Here is an 18,481-nt window from a genome sequence, read left to right as displayed (position 1 = left end):
GTTACCTTTTACTAAAGATAACGTTGATGGAGAGGGCCATGGGGTGATGCAACCGGTTAAGTGGAAGTATTAACATCACAAGGACATGGGTTCAAGCCTCCGCTCCCCACCTGCAAGGGTCTTGGGCGGTGAAGCAGTGTTTCATGTCACTTTCTGTGTGTCTCTCTTTCTCTCTCAATTTCTCTGTTTCATCAAATGAAATAAAGCTAAAAAATAAACATTGATGGAGATTATTGTAGCTACACAGGTATTGTATGTATACAATTATTATTCAGTCTATTTCAGAATCTGTGTTATAATAGTTTTCATAACATTCAGTTGCCCATGTGATTGAAATGTATTCCAATGTTAAAAGTGTATTTTTTGTTGTTGTTTTCTTTTTATTACAGTACGGAAGAAATGCTTTAGAGATTGTCATGAAATCCATTGTAAACCTAGATTCTCCTATGGTATCACCACCTCCAGACTATCCTGGAGAATTCTTTAAAGGTAACAAACAGTTCAAAATAGGCACTAGAATCTGTTCCAACATGTGCCTTTATTTAATTTTCATTGGGCACAAGTTATGTATAATAGGCCTGAGTTGATCTTTGTTTGTCTGTGAGAGAAAGAATGAAACCTTGATTCCAGCACTTGAGATGCCAGGGATTGAATTCGGGAGCTTATGCTTGAGTGTCCCAGTGATCTCATCCACTGTTCCACCTCCTGGCCTGGGGTTGCCCATTCTAATAAGTAACAGATTTTTGTGGAGGTGGGGCTTTCGGCATTTTAGCTTCTGTTGTTTCTGTGTCTGTTTCTGCCCCCCTCCCCATTCTTACCAGGGTTATCACAATAGAAATCCACCATTGGTAGCAACTGAATTTTATTGTTTTCCCCTTTATTGGGGGATTGCTGTTTTGCATAACAGTAAATATAGTAGTTTGTACATGCATAACATTTCCCAGTTTTCCACATAATACCACCCCCAACACCTGAAGTTTCATCCTCCCCCCATTTATTTTTATTAGAAAAAAATAGAAATTGAAAGGGTAAGGTGTAGATAGGGAGTTGGGGTTCGGGCAGTGGCGCACCAGGTTAAGTGCACATAGTACAAAACAAGGATCCTGGTTCGAGCCCCCGGGAGTCAGGCAGTAGCGTGGCCGCTTAAGCACATGTGGCATAAAGCGCAAGGACTGGCATAAGGATCCCAGTTCGATCCCCTGGCTTCCCAACTACAGGGGAGTTGCTTCACAAGTGGTGAAGCAGGTCTGCAGGTATCTACCTTTCTGTAACCCTCTCTGTCTTCCCCTCCTCTATCCATTTCTCTCTGTCCTATCCTACAATGACGACATCAATAACAGCAACAAGTACAACAATAAAAGACAACAAGGAGGAGTCGGGCAGTAGCACAGTAGGTTAAGCACACATAGTGCAAAGAGTAAGGACTGGCTTAAGGATCCAGGTTCGAGCCCCGGCTCCCCACCTGCAGGGGAGTCACTTCACAGGCAGTGAAGCAGGTCTACAGGTGTCTTTCTCTCCTCCTCTCTGTCTTCCCCTCCTCTCTCAATTTTTTTCTGTCCTATCCAACAACGATGACAACAGCAATAATAACTAGAATAATAAAAAACAAGGTCAACAAAAGGGAAAATAAATAAATATTTTAAAAAACGGCAACAAAAGGGAATGAATAAATAAATATTTTTTTTAATTTAATTTTTTTGTTTTTCTTGCCACCAGAGTTAAAGTTGTTTTTTTATTTCATAGAACACTGAAAAATTGAGAGGGCAAGGTGGGTAGATAGGAAGAGAGGCACCTCTCGCACTGCTTCACTGCTCATGAAGCTTCCCCTATTGCGGGTTGTTACCAGGGATTTGAATCCATGTTCTTGCACATGGTAATGTGTGCACTGAACTAATTGTATAATAATCTATGTCTAGCTTTGATAATAATTTTTCAAATCATTGCATCAATGTCATTTTAGTGGTTTTGTAAGTATAATGCTTACTTTGAGTACTATTGAATTTTTGGAGATTTAAAATCCTTCGGAGTCTAATTCCATATAATCCAGGTGTTAGAATTTAAGGAAGGTTGGACATTCAGTTGAGAATGTCGCCTAGTTTGGCTTGGCAATGGCTCACTGATTGGGGGGGCGGGGGGCGTAAATATTGGCTTTTTGGCTGTGCATCCACACTGTCTCACTGCTGGGTTGATGTCTTCATTCTTTTTACTAAAGATGCAGTTAGAGATGGATGCCACAGCACCACTCCAACATTTGTGGAGTATCTCCCAGTGCTATGATAGATTAGGCTTAAACTTCCTTCAAATCATTAAAAGACACATACTACCATGTGAGCTACCTTCTGATCCTAAATAGGTTTATTCATAAATTTATTTTACTATAGATGTTCGACAAGGACTGATAGGAGTTGGCCTAATAAATGTAGAAGATCGATCAGGAATTCTCACTTTAGATAAAGGTAATTTTTTTTCCTTTATTGGTTGGGGGGGTAATGTTTTACATTTGATGGTGAATACAATAGTTTGTACATGCATAACATTTTCTCAGCTTTCTACATAATAATATGACCCCCACTAGGTCCTTGGTCATCCTTTTCCAGGACCTATACTCTCCCACCCACCCACCCCACAGTCTTTTACTTTGGTGCAATACACCAAAAGGTAATGATTTTATTGGGCATAATTGTGGCTGTATTGCTGAAACTTGCTTTGTTTATGCATTTGTCAGCTTGAATAGAAAGCTTTAAATCACTAGTTTCCAATCTCACTTCTGAGCTCTCACAGCTGTATATGTTACCTATTATTGTGACTAATTCAGAATTGATTAAGCCTATGTTCAGTCCCTGTGTGATCAGTGATCAAGATTTTAAAAAGGAACTGAAGGGGGCAGGCTGTAACACAGCGGGTTAATAAGCGCATGTGGTGCAAAGCGCAAGCACTGGCGGAAAGATCCCGATTCGAGCCCCCGGTTCCCCACCTGCAGGGGAGTCGCTTCACAGATGGTGAAGCAGGTCTGCAGGTGTCTGTCTTTCTCTCCCCCTCTCTGTCTTCCCCTCCTCTCTCCATTTCTCTCTGTCCTACCCAACAACGACACCAATAATAGTAGCAGCAACACCGGTGAGCAACAAGGGTAACAAAAGGGAAAAAAATGGCCTCCAGGAGCAGTGGATTCGTAGTGCAGGCACAGAGCCCCAGCAATAACCCTGGAGGCAAAAAGAAAAAAAAAAGAACTGAAGGCAGCAGTGGAGTTTGAATATAGCTTGCCAAAACCTCAAAAATATTTTGGTTATTTGATCATAGTTGAACTTCACTGACTTGTGACACTTGGCAACTTTATTTCATAGAATTTAGTACTGGCAAATGTTCATATGCTATTAAAGTTGTGTAAATCAATGTATAATCTTTTATCGTTGCAGATTACAACAACATAGGGAAATTCTTAAATAGAATTTTGGGCATGGAGGTGCACCAACAAAACGCACTGTTTCAGTATTTTGCAGACACACTTACTGCAGTTGTTCAAAATGCCAAAAAAAATGGAAGATATGACATGGGAATCTTAGGTAAGTGAGGAGATTTTATTTATTTTGGCAGGGAAGCAATTCCGCCAGGACAAGGTGGGGAGATTTTTTTTTAAGGTTTTTTTTTTTTTTTTACATGTTGTTGTTTTTTATTCAAGACCTTGGTTCTGGAGATGAGAAAGTGAGGAAAAGTGATGTTAAGAAGTTTCTTACTCCAGGATACTCAACTTCTGGCCATGTAGAGTTATATACTGTAAGTCTGAAAATTGTGCACATCTAAGTATTTCATCCTTTTGTGTTAGGCATTCACAAAAAAGAGTTGCCTTAATTTGTCTTTGTTTTTTCAGATTAGTGTAGAGAGGGGAATGTCTTGGGAAGAAGCTACCAAGATTTGGGCTGAGTTAAGCGGACCAGATGATGGCTTCTACTTGTCATTGCAAGTAAGACATATTTCATTTTAATTTTTCACATACATAATGCTTTTGCATTGCTGTAGTATGCTAGTAACCTGTTTGTGCTAGTTTTCCATTTGTAATTATTCATCATTATAATTATAAATTTGCCCATATTTTTGGAAGGGTATTATTCAATACAGGCTTTGAATTACTGCATACTAGTAATGAAGCCCTTTAAGCATGTTTAGTAATTTAAATTTACCTTTGGAAAGAAATAACTCGGAGAGGTGTGTGTGTGTGTGTGTGTGTGTGTGTGTGTGTGTGTGTGTATGTATTATAAGTACAATGTCTTGTGGAAGTTGGGCAGTATCTCAGTAGGTTAAGCGCAGATGGTGCAAAGCTCAAGGACCAGCCAAAGGATCTCGGTTCGAGCCCCCAGCTCCCCACCTACAGGAGGGTCGTTTCATAGGCGGTGAAGCAGATCTGCAGGTGTCTATCTCTGTCTTCCCCTCCTCTCTCCATTTCTCTCTATCCTATTTAACAATGACAACATCAATAACAACAATAAAAAACAAGGGCAACAAAAGGGAAAATAAATATAAAAAATTTTTTAAAAGTACAATGTCTTGCATTCATACTGACTTTTCTCTGTACATGGTTATGAAATTTTTGTTTCTTTATTAAATTACTGTCTCATTCTCTTACTCACCTATGCATTTTTTTTTTTTTTTTTTTACCTGAGCACTGCACGTTCTAGTAGTGCTGGGAATTGAACCTGGGACTGCTGAGCCTTAGGCATGAAAGTCTTTTGTATAACCATTATGCAGTCTCCCCATCTATCTATCATTTTCTTATATGGACAGAAGACAGAGTGAAAGTGAACACATATCTAAGCTTTCATCAGTGTGTGTGGGGGGGCACACTAGATTTAACCCATTTAATTGCCACCCCCCCACTCCTCCCTCCCTCCCTCCCTCCCTCCCTTCCTTCCTTCCTTCCTTCCTTTCATTCTTTCTTTCCTGTTGCCAAAAGACTTCTGTCTCTGATTTTCCCCCAGTTAGGTTTATTTTAGCAGCCTGGGAGATGTTGCAGTGGATAAAGTGTTTGACTCTCAAGCGTGAGTTCCCAAGTTTCATCCCTGGCAGAGCATATACCAGAGTGATACCTAAGACAACAAGGGCAACAAAAAGGGAAAAGACAGGAAGTAAGGAAGGAAGAAAGTTTAAAAAAAAAATATATATATATATATATAGTGATACCTGGTTCTCTTTCTTTCCTCTGACCTCTCTAATTAATGACAATTGATTAATTTTATTGCAGCCCAGGAGGTGGTAAGGTAGAAAGAGCATTGAACTGTGAAGCATAAGGTTCTAAGTTATGGTGGTGCTGGTGATTGACCCTAGGGGCCAGACATTAAACTCATTTTGCATGATTATATATATATATATGTATATATATATATATATATTATTGTTATTGATGTTGTCATTGTTAGGAGAGAGGAGAGGAAGACAGAGGGGAGAGAAAGACAGATACCTGCACACCTGCCTCACCGTCTTGTGAAGTGACTCTCCCTGCATGTAGAGAGCCGGGGGTTCGAACTGGGTTCCTCACGCTGGTTCTTGCGCTTCGCGCCACATGCGCTTAACCCACTGCTCTACAGCCCAACCCCCATTTTGCATGATTTTTATACTATCTCCCCAGCCCCTAAATACTAGTATTTTTATTTTACTTAGAGACAGAATTTGATAGCAAAGGGAGAAGCACTGCTTCACTCCATTAAGAAACTTTCCTGCTGCTGGTGGAGACCTGGGGTTCGAATGTGGGTCCTTGCACAAAAATGAGGTGTGCCACTCACTACCTGGTTCCTAATAAAGTTTTTGATAAAGTTTTATTTTACCACCTTCCATATATGATGCTTGGGATTGGAATTGGGACATCACATATACTTATGTATGTACGCTGTGCCGTCTCATTGTGAGTGACTTCTTAGACATTGTTCCTATTTCCATCATATATCCATTAAACAATAACCCCCTATTTTTCCCTACCTTCCAGTACCCCCTGATAAACCTCTCTGTGTCACTGTTTAACTGGGTTCTTTATATAAGTAAAAGTACTTTAAAAATTTTTTTTTCATTTATTTTCCCTTTGTTGCCCCTGTTTTGTTGTTGTTGTTGTCAATGTTGATAGGACCGAGAGAAATGGAGAGAGGAGGGGAAGACAGAGAGAGGGAGAGACACCTGCAGACCTGCTTTACCGCCTGTGAATCGACTCCCCTGCAGGTGGGGAGCCGGTGGCTCGAATCAGTATCCTTATGCCAGACCTTGTGCTATGCTCCACGCGTGCTTAACCCGCCCCCAGCAAATCCCCCAGCTCCTTACTTGGGGGGAGTTGCTTCACAAGGGTGAAACAGGTCTGCAGGTGTCTATCTTTCTCTCCCCCTCTGTCTCCCCCTCCTGTCTCCATTTCTCCCTGTCCTATCCAACAAGGATGATATTAACAACAACAATAATAACTACAACAACAATAAAACAAGGGCAACAAAAGGGAAAATAAATTTAAAGGAAAAAAAAAGATTTTTTTTTTAAAAAAAAAAAGATTTTTAAAAGTCTTTTGTAGGGGACTAGGCAGTGGTGCACCTGGTTAAGTGCACACTGTACTGTGTACAAGGACCCAGGTTTAAGCCCCTGGTCCCCACTTGCAGGGAGAAAGCAAAAATATAGTCTTTTTTATTATTATTATTCATGAGAAAGAACCAGACATCACTCTGGTATATGTGCTGCCGGAGGTTGAACTCAAGACCTCGTAGTTGAGAATCCAGTGCTTTATCCACTCCGCCACCTCCTAGACCACAAAAAAGTCTTTTGTGTGACAATAAAAATGAACTATACATGTGGTCTGGGAGGTGGCGCAGTGGATAAAGCGCTTGACTCTCGAGCATTAGGTCCTGAGTTCAAGCCCTGGCAGCATATGTACCAGAGTGATGTCTGGTTTTTTCTCTCTCACCTCCTATCTTTCTCATCAATAAGTTAAAAAAATTTTTTTTTAATCAACTATTAAAAAAAAATCTTGTATAGTCACTTTGTTGTCTTGCCAGTCCATGACTCTACAGTTATCCATGTAAACAATGTTTCATAGTGTTTATACAACAAAGGATCTTTTATTCCTGTGAAAAGTAAAATTCTAAATTTTTATCACCGTTAGAATTTTCTTCATATAAAAAGCAGAGACTCAGCTATTTTGTAAACTCTATCTTAAGTCCCAACTTTTAAACAATGTATAAAGTATATGTCTGTGAATACAGCCTTACTGTATAACAGGTCCCCAACTATTACCATGTCTCAAAACCATAGCATCATATCACAAACAGGATATTTACCAGACTTATTCATACTTCTCCCTTGGTGTTATTTACATTTTATTACTAAAAATAGTCCCCTTTTTTATTGTTGTTACTGATGTCGTTGTTGGAGAGGACAGAGAGAGATGGGGAAGATAGAGAGGGGGAGAGAAAGATAGACACCTGCAGACCTGCCTCACCACTTGTGAAATGACTCCCCTGCAGGTGGGGAGACAGAGGCTCAAACTGGGATCCTTATGCCAGTCCTTGTGCTTTGAACCACTTGCACTTAACCTGTTGCGCCAATGCCTGACTCCCACTAAAAATATATTTTTCAAAAAGATATATAGATGAATTTTCCTATGCAAATCCTTTTTTTTTTTTTTTATTTAAGAAAGGATTAATTAACAAAACCATAGGGTAGGAGGGGTACAACTCCACACAATTCCCACCGCCCAATCTCCATATCCCACCCCCTCCCCTGATAGCTTTCCCATTCTCTATCCCTCTGGGAGCATGGACCCAGGGTCGTTGAGGGTTGCAGAAGGTGGAAGGTCTGGCTTCTGTAATTGCTTCCCCGCTGAACATGGGCGTTGACTGGTCGGTCCATACTCCCAGTCTGCCTCTCTCTTTCCCTAGTAGGGTGGGTCTCTGGGGAAGCTGAGCTCCAGGACACATTGGTGGGGTCTTCAATCCAGGGAAGTCTGGCCGGCATCCTGATGGGATCTGGAACCTGGTGACTGAAAAGAGAGTTAACATACAAAGCCAAACAAATTGTTGAGCAATCATGGACCCAAAGCTTGGAAAAGTGGAGAGGAAGTGTTAGGGAGGTACTCACTGCAAACTCTAGTGTACTTCTGCTTTCTTACTTTGGTGCCATACTCCAAACTCAATTTCTGCTTTGCGTTTCTACTACTTTTTTTTTTTTTTACATGCATAACATTCCCCAGATTCCCATTTAACAATACAACCCCCACTATTTCATTCATCATTTTTCATGGACCTGTATTCTCCCCACCCACCTGCTACCAAGAATACTACCTCTCTTTTGTCTGAGGTTGTTTGGGCTGAGTCCATGTATATGAGGTACAATACGCTAAATAGTCTCTACTGGACATTTATACTTTGCAGCCTCTTTAAAACTATTTTCTAGGGAGTTGGTTGGGCAGTAGCGCAGTAGGTTAAGTGGAAGGACCGATATAAGGGTCCCAGTTCTAGCCCCCAGCTCCCCACCTGCAGGGGAGTCTCTTCACGGGATGTGAAGCAGGTCTGTAGGTGGCTGTCTATCTTTCTCTCCCTGTCTTCCCTTCCTCTCCATTTCTCTCTGTCCTGCCACCTGCACTTAACTTGCTGCACTACGGCCCAACTCCCTCTGTGTTTCTCTATGGAAAAATGTGTCATGATTTTGCCAACAACCCAGTATAGCTTTACCTTACATCAGAGTATGGTCCAATAAAGTTTATTTACCAAAGCTCTGCTTAGCTCTGGCTTTTAGTGATACAGGGTATTGAACATGGGATGTTGAAACCTCAGGCATGAGAGTCTCTTTGTGTAGCCATTATGCTATCTATCTCCCCCCCCCCCAAGTAAAATTCATTTTAATGGGCAAGGGTAGATAGCATAATGGTTTATGCAAAGAGGCTCTCATGCATGAGGCTCCCAAATCCTGGGTTCAATCCCTTGTGCCACTATAAGCCAGAGCTGAGCAGTGTTCTGGTTAAAAAAAAAAAAAAAATCATTTTAATGAGAACTTGGTGAGCTCTGTCTCATAATCATTTGTCACCATGTCTAGTGTTTATATATTTAAATACTTAATTTGGCACTATGGTTAATCTATCATATGATCATATCTGCTGACACCTAAATATAAAAAAATAAGCATGTCAGGGCCTGGGTGTGGGGTGCAGTAAGTGCACTAAACTTGGCACGATGCTCCAAGTTCATACCCTGGCATATGCCAGAGTGATGCTCTGGTGTTTGCCGCCTTCCTACATCTTGTGTTAATAAATATATAAAATGTTTTTTTACAAGGTCAAGGTGTCGTGTCTAATTTGTTTCCTCAAAATGTTAACAGATAAGAAACAACAAGAAAACTGCCATCCTTGTTAAAGAAGTGAACCCCAAAAAGAAGCTTTTTTTAGTTTACAGACCAAATACTGGGAAACAACTCAAATTAGAAATCTATGCTGACCTAAAAAAGAAATATAAGAAGGTATTTTTCCATTTGTATAACATATTTAGACCTGTCCATAATAGTATATTTTTAAATGTTTAGAAGAGTTGTGTCTAAATTATCAAGTGTTCTTTTCTGGAAAATTGTTTTTATAAAATTGTTAAAGATCTATTATCAACCATAAAGAAGCTTCGCACAATGATGATTGGTTGAGATACCTTTTGTGATATAACAAAAGGACTCTTTTATCTCCTAATGCTTACAAATTTTTTTTGGAGATGGTGGTTGATTGAATTTTCTTCCCATCAAATCTTAAGTTTATTGTAAACTATACTTCATACTGATTTGTATAAAACCAGAAAAGTACTATTAGTTATTTAGTAGTCGTAGTAGCTTATATTACATTTTTTCCTATTTTCTCTTTAAAGCAATACTAATTAAGCTAGGTACTTAAGAAATTAATTACATTAGAGAGGAGGTTTCATCATGGCTTTATAAATCTCCTTCAAATACAACCAATAGAAAAGTGATATGGACTATGTAGAGATGAATGTAGTCAACCTTTTTTTTTTTAATCTTTTAATGGATCTTTAATCTTATTCTCACAGGTTGTCTCTGATGATGCTCTGGTTCACTGGTTAGATCAGTATAACTCATCTGCAGATACTTGTACACATGCATATTGGTTCGTATTTTTATGCTCTTCATGTCATGTTCTCTGAAGTGTAATAAGGTTTAATTTAAACACCTTCACTCTTGGATCTGTTGTCATAAATGCATGAGTAGATTATTAGCTGCAGTAGCATCCAGGATATCTACTGTACATATGTAGATCACATTATTAGCTGTCCCCTCTGCTCTCCCCTTGTTATTTCTGGCCACTTGTTGTCTGGCAGCTAAAACTGATGAGATAGCATAATGGTTTGCAAAAATGGTTTTGTCCTGTCAATTAAAAGAAAGGTGGGGGAGGAAGGGCTGCTGGATAGGCTAGATTTGTTGTGTAGGTAGGTATCAAGCCTCAGCAATAACCCTGGTGACAATAAAATTAGTAGATAATTCTGTAGTAGGGACTGATAGAGAGTTCACCCAGTAGAAGAATGCCCAGGCTTGAGGACCCTAGTTCAAGCCCAAGCCCTTTGTCACTATATTGAACTACCTTCTCTTTGTCTTTTGCCATCTGTCTGGAAGAAAAGAGTCTTTCCAGGAGTCACACAGACGATGAAAGCTTAACATAACCCAGGTAGTCCAGGGGGAACCGATATCTGTAATGTCATTTGTTTGGAAAGCATATCTCCAAACGTGTAAATATGTATTGTAATTTAAGAAAGCATTTGTAAACATTTTCCATTTGACAGTTCTGTGTGCCTGTATATATGTGTGCATTTTAAATATGTGTATCTCTATTATCTCCCCCCATAGGCGTGGCAATTGCAAAAAAGCAAGCTTGGGATTAGTTTGTGAAATAGGTCTTCGTTGTCGCACATATTATGTATTGTGTGGTTCAGTACTAAGTGTCTGGACGAAGGTTGAAGGTGTTCTAGCATCTGTCAGTGGCACAAATGTGAAAATGCAGATAGTTCGGCTAAGAACAGAGGATGGACAGCGGATTGTAGGTGAGTTGGTTTTTAATTGGTTTGAGTACCCCCCCCCCTTTATTAATCCCTTCTAATTTTGCTTCTGACATCTTTGAATCTTTGCATCAGTTCCATTAGTGAGGTAGAACTCCACATTCAAGTGAGCTAATTTGCCTGCTCCCACACACTCAGCCAGATTTTTTTATTATTTAACTTTTTGATTTAAATTTTTTAATATAATTTTTTAAATTATTTTTTTATTTAATTTAAAATTTTATTTATTCCTTTTTGTTGCCCTTGTTTTTTATTGTAATTATTACTGTTATTGATTTCATCTTTGTAGGATAGGACAGAGAGAAATGGAGAGAGGATGGGAAGACAGGGAGAGAGAAAGATAGACACCTGCAGACCTGCTTCACCACCTGTGAAGCGACTCCCCTGCAGGTGGGGAGCTGGGGCTCAAACCAGGATCCTTGCACCGATCCTTGCGCTTTGCACCACGTGCGCTTAGCCTGCTGCGCTACAGCCCGACTCCCTCCTTTAAAGACACCACAGCATGACTTCCCTAGAGCTGCCCCCACATACTCCATGTGTTGTCAGGAAGCCACTGAACAGCACCTAGAGCCTCACTGTAGTCTTTTCTGTGCATTAGTACATGCCAGACTGGAGTTTCCTTTGTGGCAGTGTTAAAGATAATAGGTAGAAAGATACTGTAGTATGTGCTGGGGAGAAAACATAATGGTTCTGCAAAAGACTTTCAAGCTTGAGGCTCTGAGGTCGCAAGTTATATCCCTTGCATAAGCCAGAGCTGAGCAGTGCTCTGGTAAAAATGGGTAGAGGGTGGAATAACAGTTGACGTTCTGTTCCTCCACTAAGTAGACAGTGCATATACTTAAATATTTATGAAAACATAGCTGAGAAATCGGCTTGCTCCTGAATTGTTTATTTTAATTATTAGATATTCATTACTCTTAACTCGAATTTGCATATCACATACATGGTGGTCTCTCCTAAATACTGCTTTCATGATTTTTGTTTCTGATTACAGGTTTGATCATTCCAGCAAATTGTGTGTCCCCGCTTGTTAATCTTCTTTCCACTTCAGACCAGTCTCAACAGCTCGCAGTTCAGCAGAAACAGCTCTGGCAGCAGCGTCACCCACAGAGCATCGCCAACTTGAGCAACACATAAGGACACACAGGTTTCAAAATGGCTGTATCAGAAATGCTGTTGAAGCATATCATTTGCATAAAAATCAGGGACAGTTTCCAAAGAGAAAAAATTTTCTTTTTTTCAGTTGTGCTCTCTAGTTCATTTTGGAGGGAATAAGGACAAACCTGGAATAGACAGCAAAACTGAAAATCAGCAGTGCCGATGGGGGTACAAGTCTTTCCATTTGCTTTTCCCATGGTACTTCCCACATATTTTTACTTTGGGTCAGCAGAGGGTCTTCTGTGTACATGTGTGTCAGTCTGTGAATTTGTTAAAGATAAAAACCACAGTTGGTTTAAAAATGCTTGGAACTTCCCATACTGGCTTTACTTTTATGTTCTACAGTGCTCAGGGTTAATGCAGTCCATCCATGCCATTACTGTGGGGAGTCCTCCCCGGATGCATGTATTTTGAGTCTGTAAGTATAGGAAATACATAATGGTTTCTTTTTCCAACCTATTAAATAGTAGGCTTATTGAAGCATGAAATGAAAGGTTGTATATCATGCATTCAGGTTCTTTTCTAGTTTTTATCTGACAGTGCATGTTTTTGAAAGCATGCGTAAACAAGATTAACACAGAACTCAAGTAATGGAGAGAAACGTTTGTAGATGTACAGCATTGGTTATTGCATTTTATAGTGTCTATACCTGGGTATTGCTTCTAACCCTGTGAGTCTCTCCCTCTACCCCACACTTATTCTTCCTGCCCAGGTTTCTGGTCAAAGTAGTGAGTACATACTTTTTTTGTGATAAAACTCTTAAAAGGTTCATTTTAATGTATTAATAGTATTCCTTCTTACATGTGTACTGCAAAAATGGCTACAAGCCTGCTTCTCCTAAAATGACATTTTCCTTATCTTAAAGACAGTTTTAGAAAGAAATACAAATTGGCTTCATCTTACTCTTTTTTTTTTTTTTTGTCTTAATTTGCTTTGTCACTCATAAAAAAGGATGCCATACTTGAGTTGTAAACTAGACAATGAGGAGACACTTGAGGCTTCTGCTGTATGTTTTGTTGTTGTTATTGTTACCCAGTAACTTGAATATTGTTTATGTGATGTAAGACATTGTAGAGTTTATCTCAAGCTGTTAAAAATGGTAATGTACAAATGTGAATAGACGCTTATCTATAATATGGGTAAGTTTTGTTTTGCCTATAATGTTTATAAAACAAATGAGGGGGACAAGTTTTTGTTTGTTTGTTTCCTCTTTCTTCTTGCTTGCACAAGTTGCACTATTGAAAAATTGAGATTGTATAAACCTGGTCAAAAGCTGCAAGATACCACAATCTTTGCAGATGTCAAATAAAAGTTACTATACTAACAAGAAGTGGACTCTTGTTTAGGCCTGAATCATCTTCAGAAGTAGTCTGGAATGAGATTTTACAGAATTTGTACGTTGCTCAGCATTCTAGATAGCCTATTATTTTGGCTTAAAACTTACCTGTCACAATTGAGTGGGTAAGGAGGGGTGAAATAGTAATACTTTTAGAATGTTTCTCAAGTTGAATTGTTCTATTTTGCTACTTTTTAGTCTTCTCACAGAATCAGGTTGAGATATGTGTGAAATGAGGAAAAACTTGGATTTTTGTTTTTAAAAGACTGAATTTGATTTTTGTCAAGTTCATTTTATTTGACTTTATTTATTCTTGAAGCCTGCCTAAGAGAACAAATTGAGAATAGGTTCTGTTCTTTGGCATTCTTTGCCCAGCGGATGCAACTTTTTTTATCCTCAGTCTATTCCCTCTATCTCAGGCAGTAATCCATATGAATATTAATGTCCCTTATCAAGACCACTAGACCCACCTGGCCAGGAGTAGAGTTGTCCTGCCTTCAGAAAAACCTCCAGGTTCCTGTCTTTAAACTACCCACTCAGCTTCCATCAGTATTCTGTGTGAAAATAGCTCTGGGGAGAGGAGACATAACAGACTCAATTGTATAACCAATTGATGCCGGGAAAGTTAAACTCTCAAAGGCTGTTGGCTCACTAGCCCAGCTTCCCCTTTTTGTGTGTGGATTTTATTTTGTTGCCCACGGCAGGTCATGATTGTGTTTTTTCTAGCATCTGGATTGGGCTTACTGAGCTTGCAATTAATTGACCCCATAATTTAATTAAATAATCCCCATAATACAATGTTTGCTCTGGGAAAAGCTGTCTTGACACAAAAGGACATGCGTATGTTTTTGTTTTTTATTGAATGACATTGTGGGGTGTGGTTTTTGTTTTGTTTTTCCATTTTTAGTAAGACAAAAACTATAAGACTTCTGAAAACTCTCCAAGTTGATGATCAGTGTAAATGGAAGGGGAGCTGGGGTGCAATGTGCCCTCGCCTATCTTGGGCCTCTCTCTGGAGGTGAACATATGACCTTTACACTGTGCCCTTATCTCAGTCATCAAGTTCAGTTTGGCTAGCAAGGGAAAACCCAGCATTCAAGGTCCTCCTCTGTCAAAAATCAAGTAACTTAACTCTTTCAAACAGGTCCTTGTATTAAATATCTAAATTCCATGTCTAAACTCAGGCCTTGTTGAACCCAGTATGACTCCATTTGGCCCCTGCAATGCCTTTTCTTCCTTTCTAGCAATATGGCTCTGAGCACAGAGATTTAATTATAAATCATGTTAGTGTTTTCAGACTTTTACACTGTAAGTTGTGCAAAAAAAAAAAAAAAAAAAGCAACTCTTTAAGTCCAGAACTGTACAGAAGTTATCCTAGGGGAAAATAAATATCCCCTAATTTAGCAGCCTTCATATTACAAAGATCCTTGCCTGCAGTTTAGTGGGATTATCTGGTATAGGTATCAATTCAAATTCCTAAATATTAAGAGTGTTTCTTTACAAACAACTTTGTCAAAAAATAAATATCTTAAGCAATGTTCTCTTTTTGCTGCTAAATTGCAGATACACTCTTCCATATCTTTACATTGTATATAAATTAGCAAAAACTTGCATCCAAAGCAATGTAGTAATATGTGTATATCTCTCTATATATATTTATTTCAACCCGGTTTATTAGAGTTCAGAAACCATTTTGAATTACAACAGTAAAAGTTGTAGTTTATCAAGCTCCAGAGAATATAGTACAGTACAGGCACAAATTTCTTAAACTGTAGCCTCTGGAGCATTCAGTTGCTAGCCATCAGGTCATGCCATTAAAACAACAGGCAAGGCAGGAGACCATGGTGTCATTATAGTTGTATAAAGGGAGCCTTTCCCCCTGCTTCCTCCACTGTCCAGATTAGCACAGGGGCAAGCAGAGTGTAGTAGATTAGAAATGATTGACACAACTGTATTTATGAGAGAGGGAGCAGAAGGGGGGGGATGAGTGGAGGAGTTTTTTTTTTTTTTCTTAATAAGATATTAAAAGGGAGGTCCCTATCCAAATAGTCTCATTTTAAATGAAAGTAATTGTTAGTTTCTAAGATGAGTTCTTAGGCTGGGCTTGGATAGTTGAGGAATTTAAGTGGCAAAGGCAACCACTGTAATGGTGGCATTTGTTGACCACCTACCCTGTATCTGAGGTCTCCCCAGCCAACACCACACACACACTTTGTTGCTGGAATGTAGCAAGCAGTCTGTATTATGACTACAAGCTGAGAGCAAAAACCATTGTCTCTTGAGGGCATGAAGATGAAGGAACTACTAAATATCTGTAGCTCAAGCTAGGTGGTGATTTCTCAGAGTACTTGAGGTGAAATCTAAAGCCCACCTGATTTTAGCTGTGCATATATATATATACATATATATATGTATATATATGTATGTATATAATGTGTATATATAGAACTTTTCAATTCTGAATGTAAATATTTCTTGTAAATTGGGACCCACCCACTTGTTTTTCCCATTTCCTCCTCCCTTCAATACTATTTATTCTTTTCTTAACTTCTCATGAGGCATCTGTTTTTCTCCCCTCCAAATGTAGAAATGTATGGAAAAACTTTAGTTGATTTAATGTCTTAGAATTCAGTTTTGCATCTTTAGTTTGTAATTCCTTTGTTTTGTGTTACTACTTTGCAACATGTTTGATTATGTTTTGCTTTTTTTTTTTTAATTACCAGTTTTTACTGTGTGCAATGCATTGTATTGGGGAGATGTACTGAGTGCAATTTCTGATACTGTTGTTATGACTAGTATACTCATTTATGTTGCTCTTTGGACGCTGTTGTGAGCCTGATGTTTTCACATACAAATCTTTGCTTCCTCAGACTTCTATAAGCTCCTCTAACTTCTTCAGTGCTTTTGGGATCAAACTTAGTTCTGCAGTAGCCCTAGCTTGCTCCTACCCTTAACAGTTTTCAAACCTGCACCAAATCCTTCAACTGTGTGAGAAAGCTTGCTGATCCGAAACAGTGACCCTTTTTTATGACCTGCCACTGCTGCAGATTGTGTTTCCTTAAGATTCACAGCCTAAAACAACGATCAGACATTTACTCTGCCAGGAACACAGGTTATGGCTTCTGCTCTAGTAAGGTGGTTTCTAGCAGGCAGGGGCTTGTGTCTGTAGTTTCTGGTGATATTAAAGAATGGAATTGAAGGGATAATTGTCCACGAGAGCAACACAGCTCTTTTTTCCACTGCTATACAGGTGAATTCTTCTTTTTTGATGGGCTGCAGACCTCATAATTGAGCTGGGTTGTGGCATTCTTGGCCAGTGGTGCTGCCAGCAGGCAAGACCAAGTGTGGCTCGTGGAAATGACAGCAGATCAACTAGGGGACAAACATTGTTTCTGTTTACAGATATTGAGGAAAGACTGCCATTCCTCTGTGTACATGTTTTACTTATTGCTACTGAACTTGGACATGTTGGAAATTTGGAAGTTGTCTGCATTTAGATCAGCCTTCAGAATCTACATCTTAGATTAGAGCTGTCGCAGGTTCTCTTATTAGCCCGCTTTCTTCCTCTGGTGCTCATGGAGTTGTTCTGCTGGGTGGTTTGCAGCAGCCACCCTCTCAGATGGTGAGATGCAGGATCCGTTGAGGCCAGGACCCCAGTAGTGCAGTCAGCAACAGGATGCTGCTTGGGAAAATCATTGTTTTGATTATTCGATTCAACCTTAGGCTTTTTGATGGTCAGTCTACTGGCCTCTTAATGATAATCCCTTCCCCAACCCCGCTTTTCTGATAACCCTGTCCTGAGGGCCTTTCATGCTGTAACAGTATTTTCAGCACTGAAGAGGGTAAGGAAGCTTAACCCTTCTTTCTGAATTCCACTTTATGGGGCAGAGAGCTTTTTTCTACATAGCACATAACAGTCTCACCACATACAAAAAAAAAAAAAAACAAAAACCATCCTGTTCATGGTTTGTACTGAATTAGCCAACTACTGATATTATTTTTCAATAACCACTCGTATCTACCATCAACCATGAGAAGTGGGAAGAGGTGCACTGTATCTCTGCAATAAAACTTTTGCCAGGTTCTACCTCTGCTGAGCAAAGGCTACTTTTATATGTAGGCATAGATCTTCCTTTACTAATCTGACATGGTGCATCTTGAGACAACATATGATGGAATCCAAAGACAATTTGAAACAAAGGTGGATGTAAACTCTGTTGGTTTGTTTTATTTTGTTCTCTTTTTTTAATATCCCTTTTTATATTGCTACTCTGTTTTGAATGTCTGTTGGTATACAAGGGTACGCACTGTTCTGATAATACTGCACTGCTTCATTCAGCCTTCCTTGGTGATACAGTAACAACTGTCCAGAAACCATTGTTCCAATCATTTTGATATGTAACTTTAAATAGAATTGGGTCTCATGCAATAAAGATGTATTGGCTGCATTTAGTGAGGTTTACCCATGCAAGTTTAAAAAAAAAAAGAAAATGAAGCTTAACAAAGTTTGTATTTAGGTTTCTTTTATTTTTTTTGTAAGATTCTTAAATAAATTAAACTGCGAATATGTTGGTTCTCTTTATGTTGTGTTTCATTTGACTGGATTCTGACCACCTGTTGGAGCTGTATCTTCAGTTCCACCAGGATTCTTTCCATCTGAGGGCTTGATTTAATCTGCATGAATTTATAATGAACTAAAGTGACCAGGAGGAATGGCTTACCTGGTAGGAGGCAGGACCTGCATAAACAATAAAATGGGGGTCAGGGGACATAGTGCACACTTGAGGATCTGGGCTCCAGCACCAGACCCGCAAGGGAGCAGTGCTGCAAGTGCTTTTCCTCCTCTGCCTCTCCCTCTAGTTCCTTTTCTATGTCTGTCTCATCTCTTTAAAAAAGGGGGGGAGGAGTCAAGCAGTAGCCCAGTGGGTTA

The 18,481-nt window shown here is 39.3% G+C and overlaps 1 protein-coding gene across 2 annotated transcripts in view; it reads left to right on the top strand.

Annotated features, from left to right (window-relative positions):
- Positions 1–18,133, top strand: part of SBNO1 (strawberry notch homolog 1) — a 70,015-nt gene extending 51,882 nt beyond the window's left edge. For both annotated transcript variants that reach the window (XM_060193232.1, XM_060193231.1), the window contains exons 24-32: positions 390–489; positions 2,382–2,456; positions 3,414–3,560; positions 3,677–3,771; positions 3,866–3,958; positions 9,331–9,468; positions 10,038–10,114; positions 10,849–11,042; positions 12,052–18,133. In XM_060193232.1, the coding sequence (XP_060049215.1) occupies positions 390–489; positions 2,382–2,456; positions 3,414–3,560; positions 3,677–3,771; positions 3,866–3,958; positions 9,331–9,468; positions 10,038–10,114; positions 10,849–11,042; positions 12,052–12,194 (1,062 nt within the window). In that variant the 3' untranslated portion in view covers positions 12,195–18,133. The remainder of the gene's footprint in view (positions 1–389; positions 490–2,381; positions 2,457–3,413; positions 3,561–3,676; positions 3,772–3,865; positions 3,959–9,330; positions 9,469–10,037; positions 10,115–10,848; positions 11,043–12,051) is intronic.
- Positions 18,134–18,481: the final 348 nt, after the last annotated feature.

This window comes from Erinaceus europaeus, chromosome 6 (genome assembly GCF_950295315.1).
Source record: "Erinaceus europaeus chromosome 6, mEriEur2.1, whole genome shotgun sequence".
Lineage (NCBI taxonomy): Eukaryota > Metazoa > Chordata > Mammalia > Eulipotyphla > Erinaceidae > Erinaceus > Erinaceus europaeus.
This window is presented reverse-complemented; position numbering and strand designations above follow the sequence as displayed.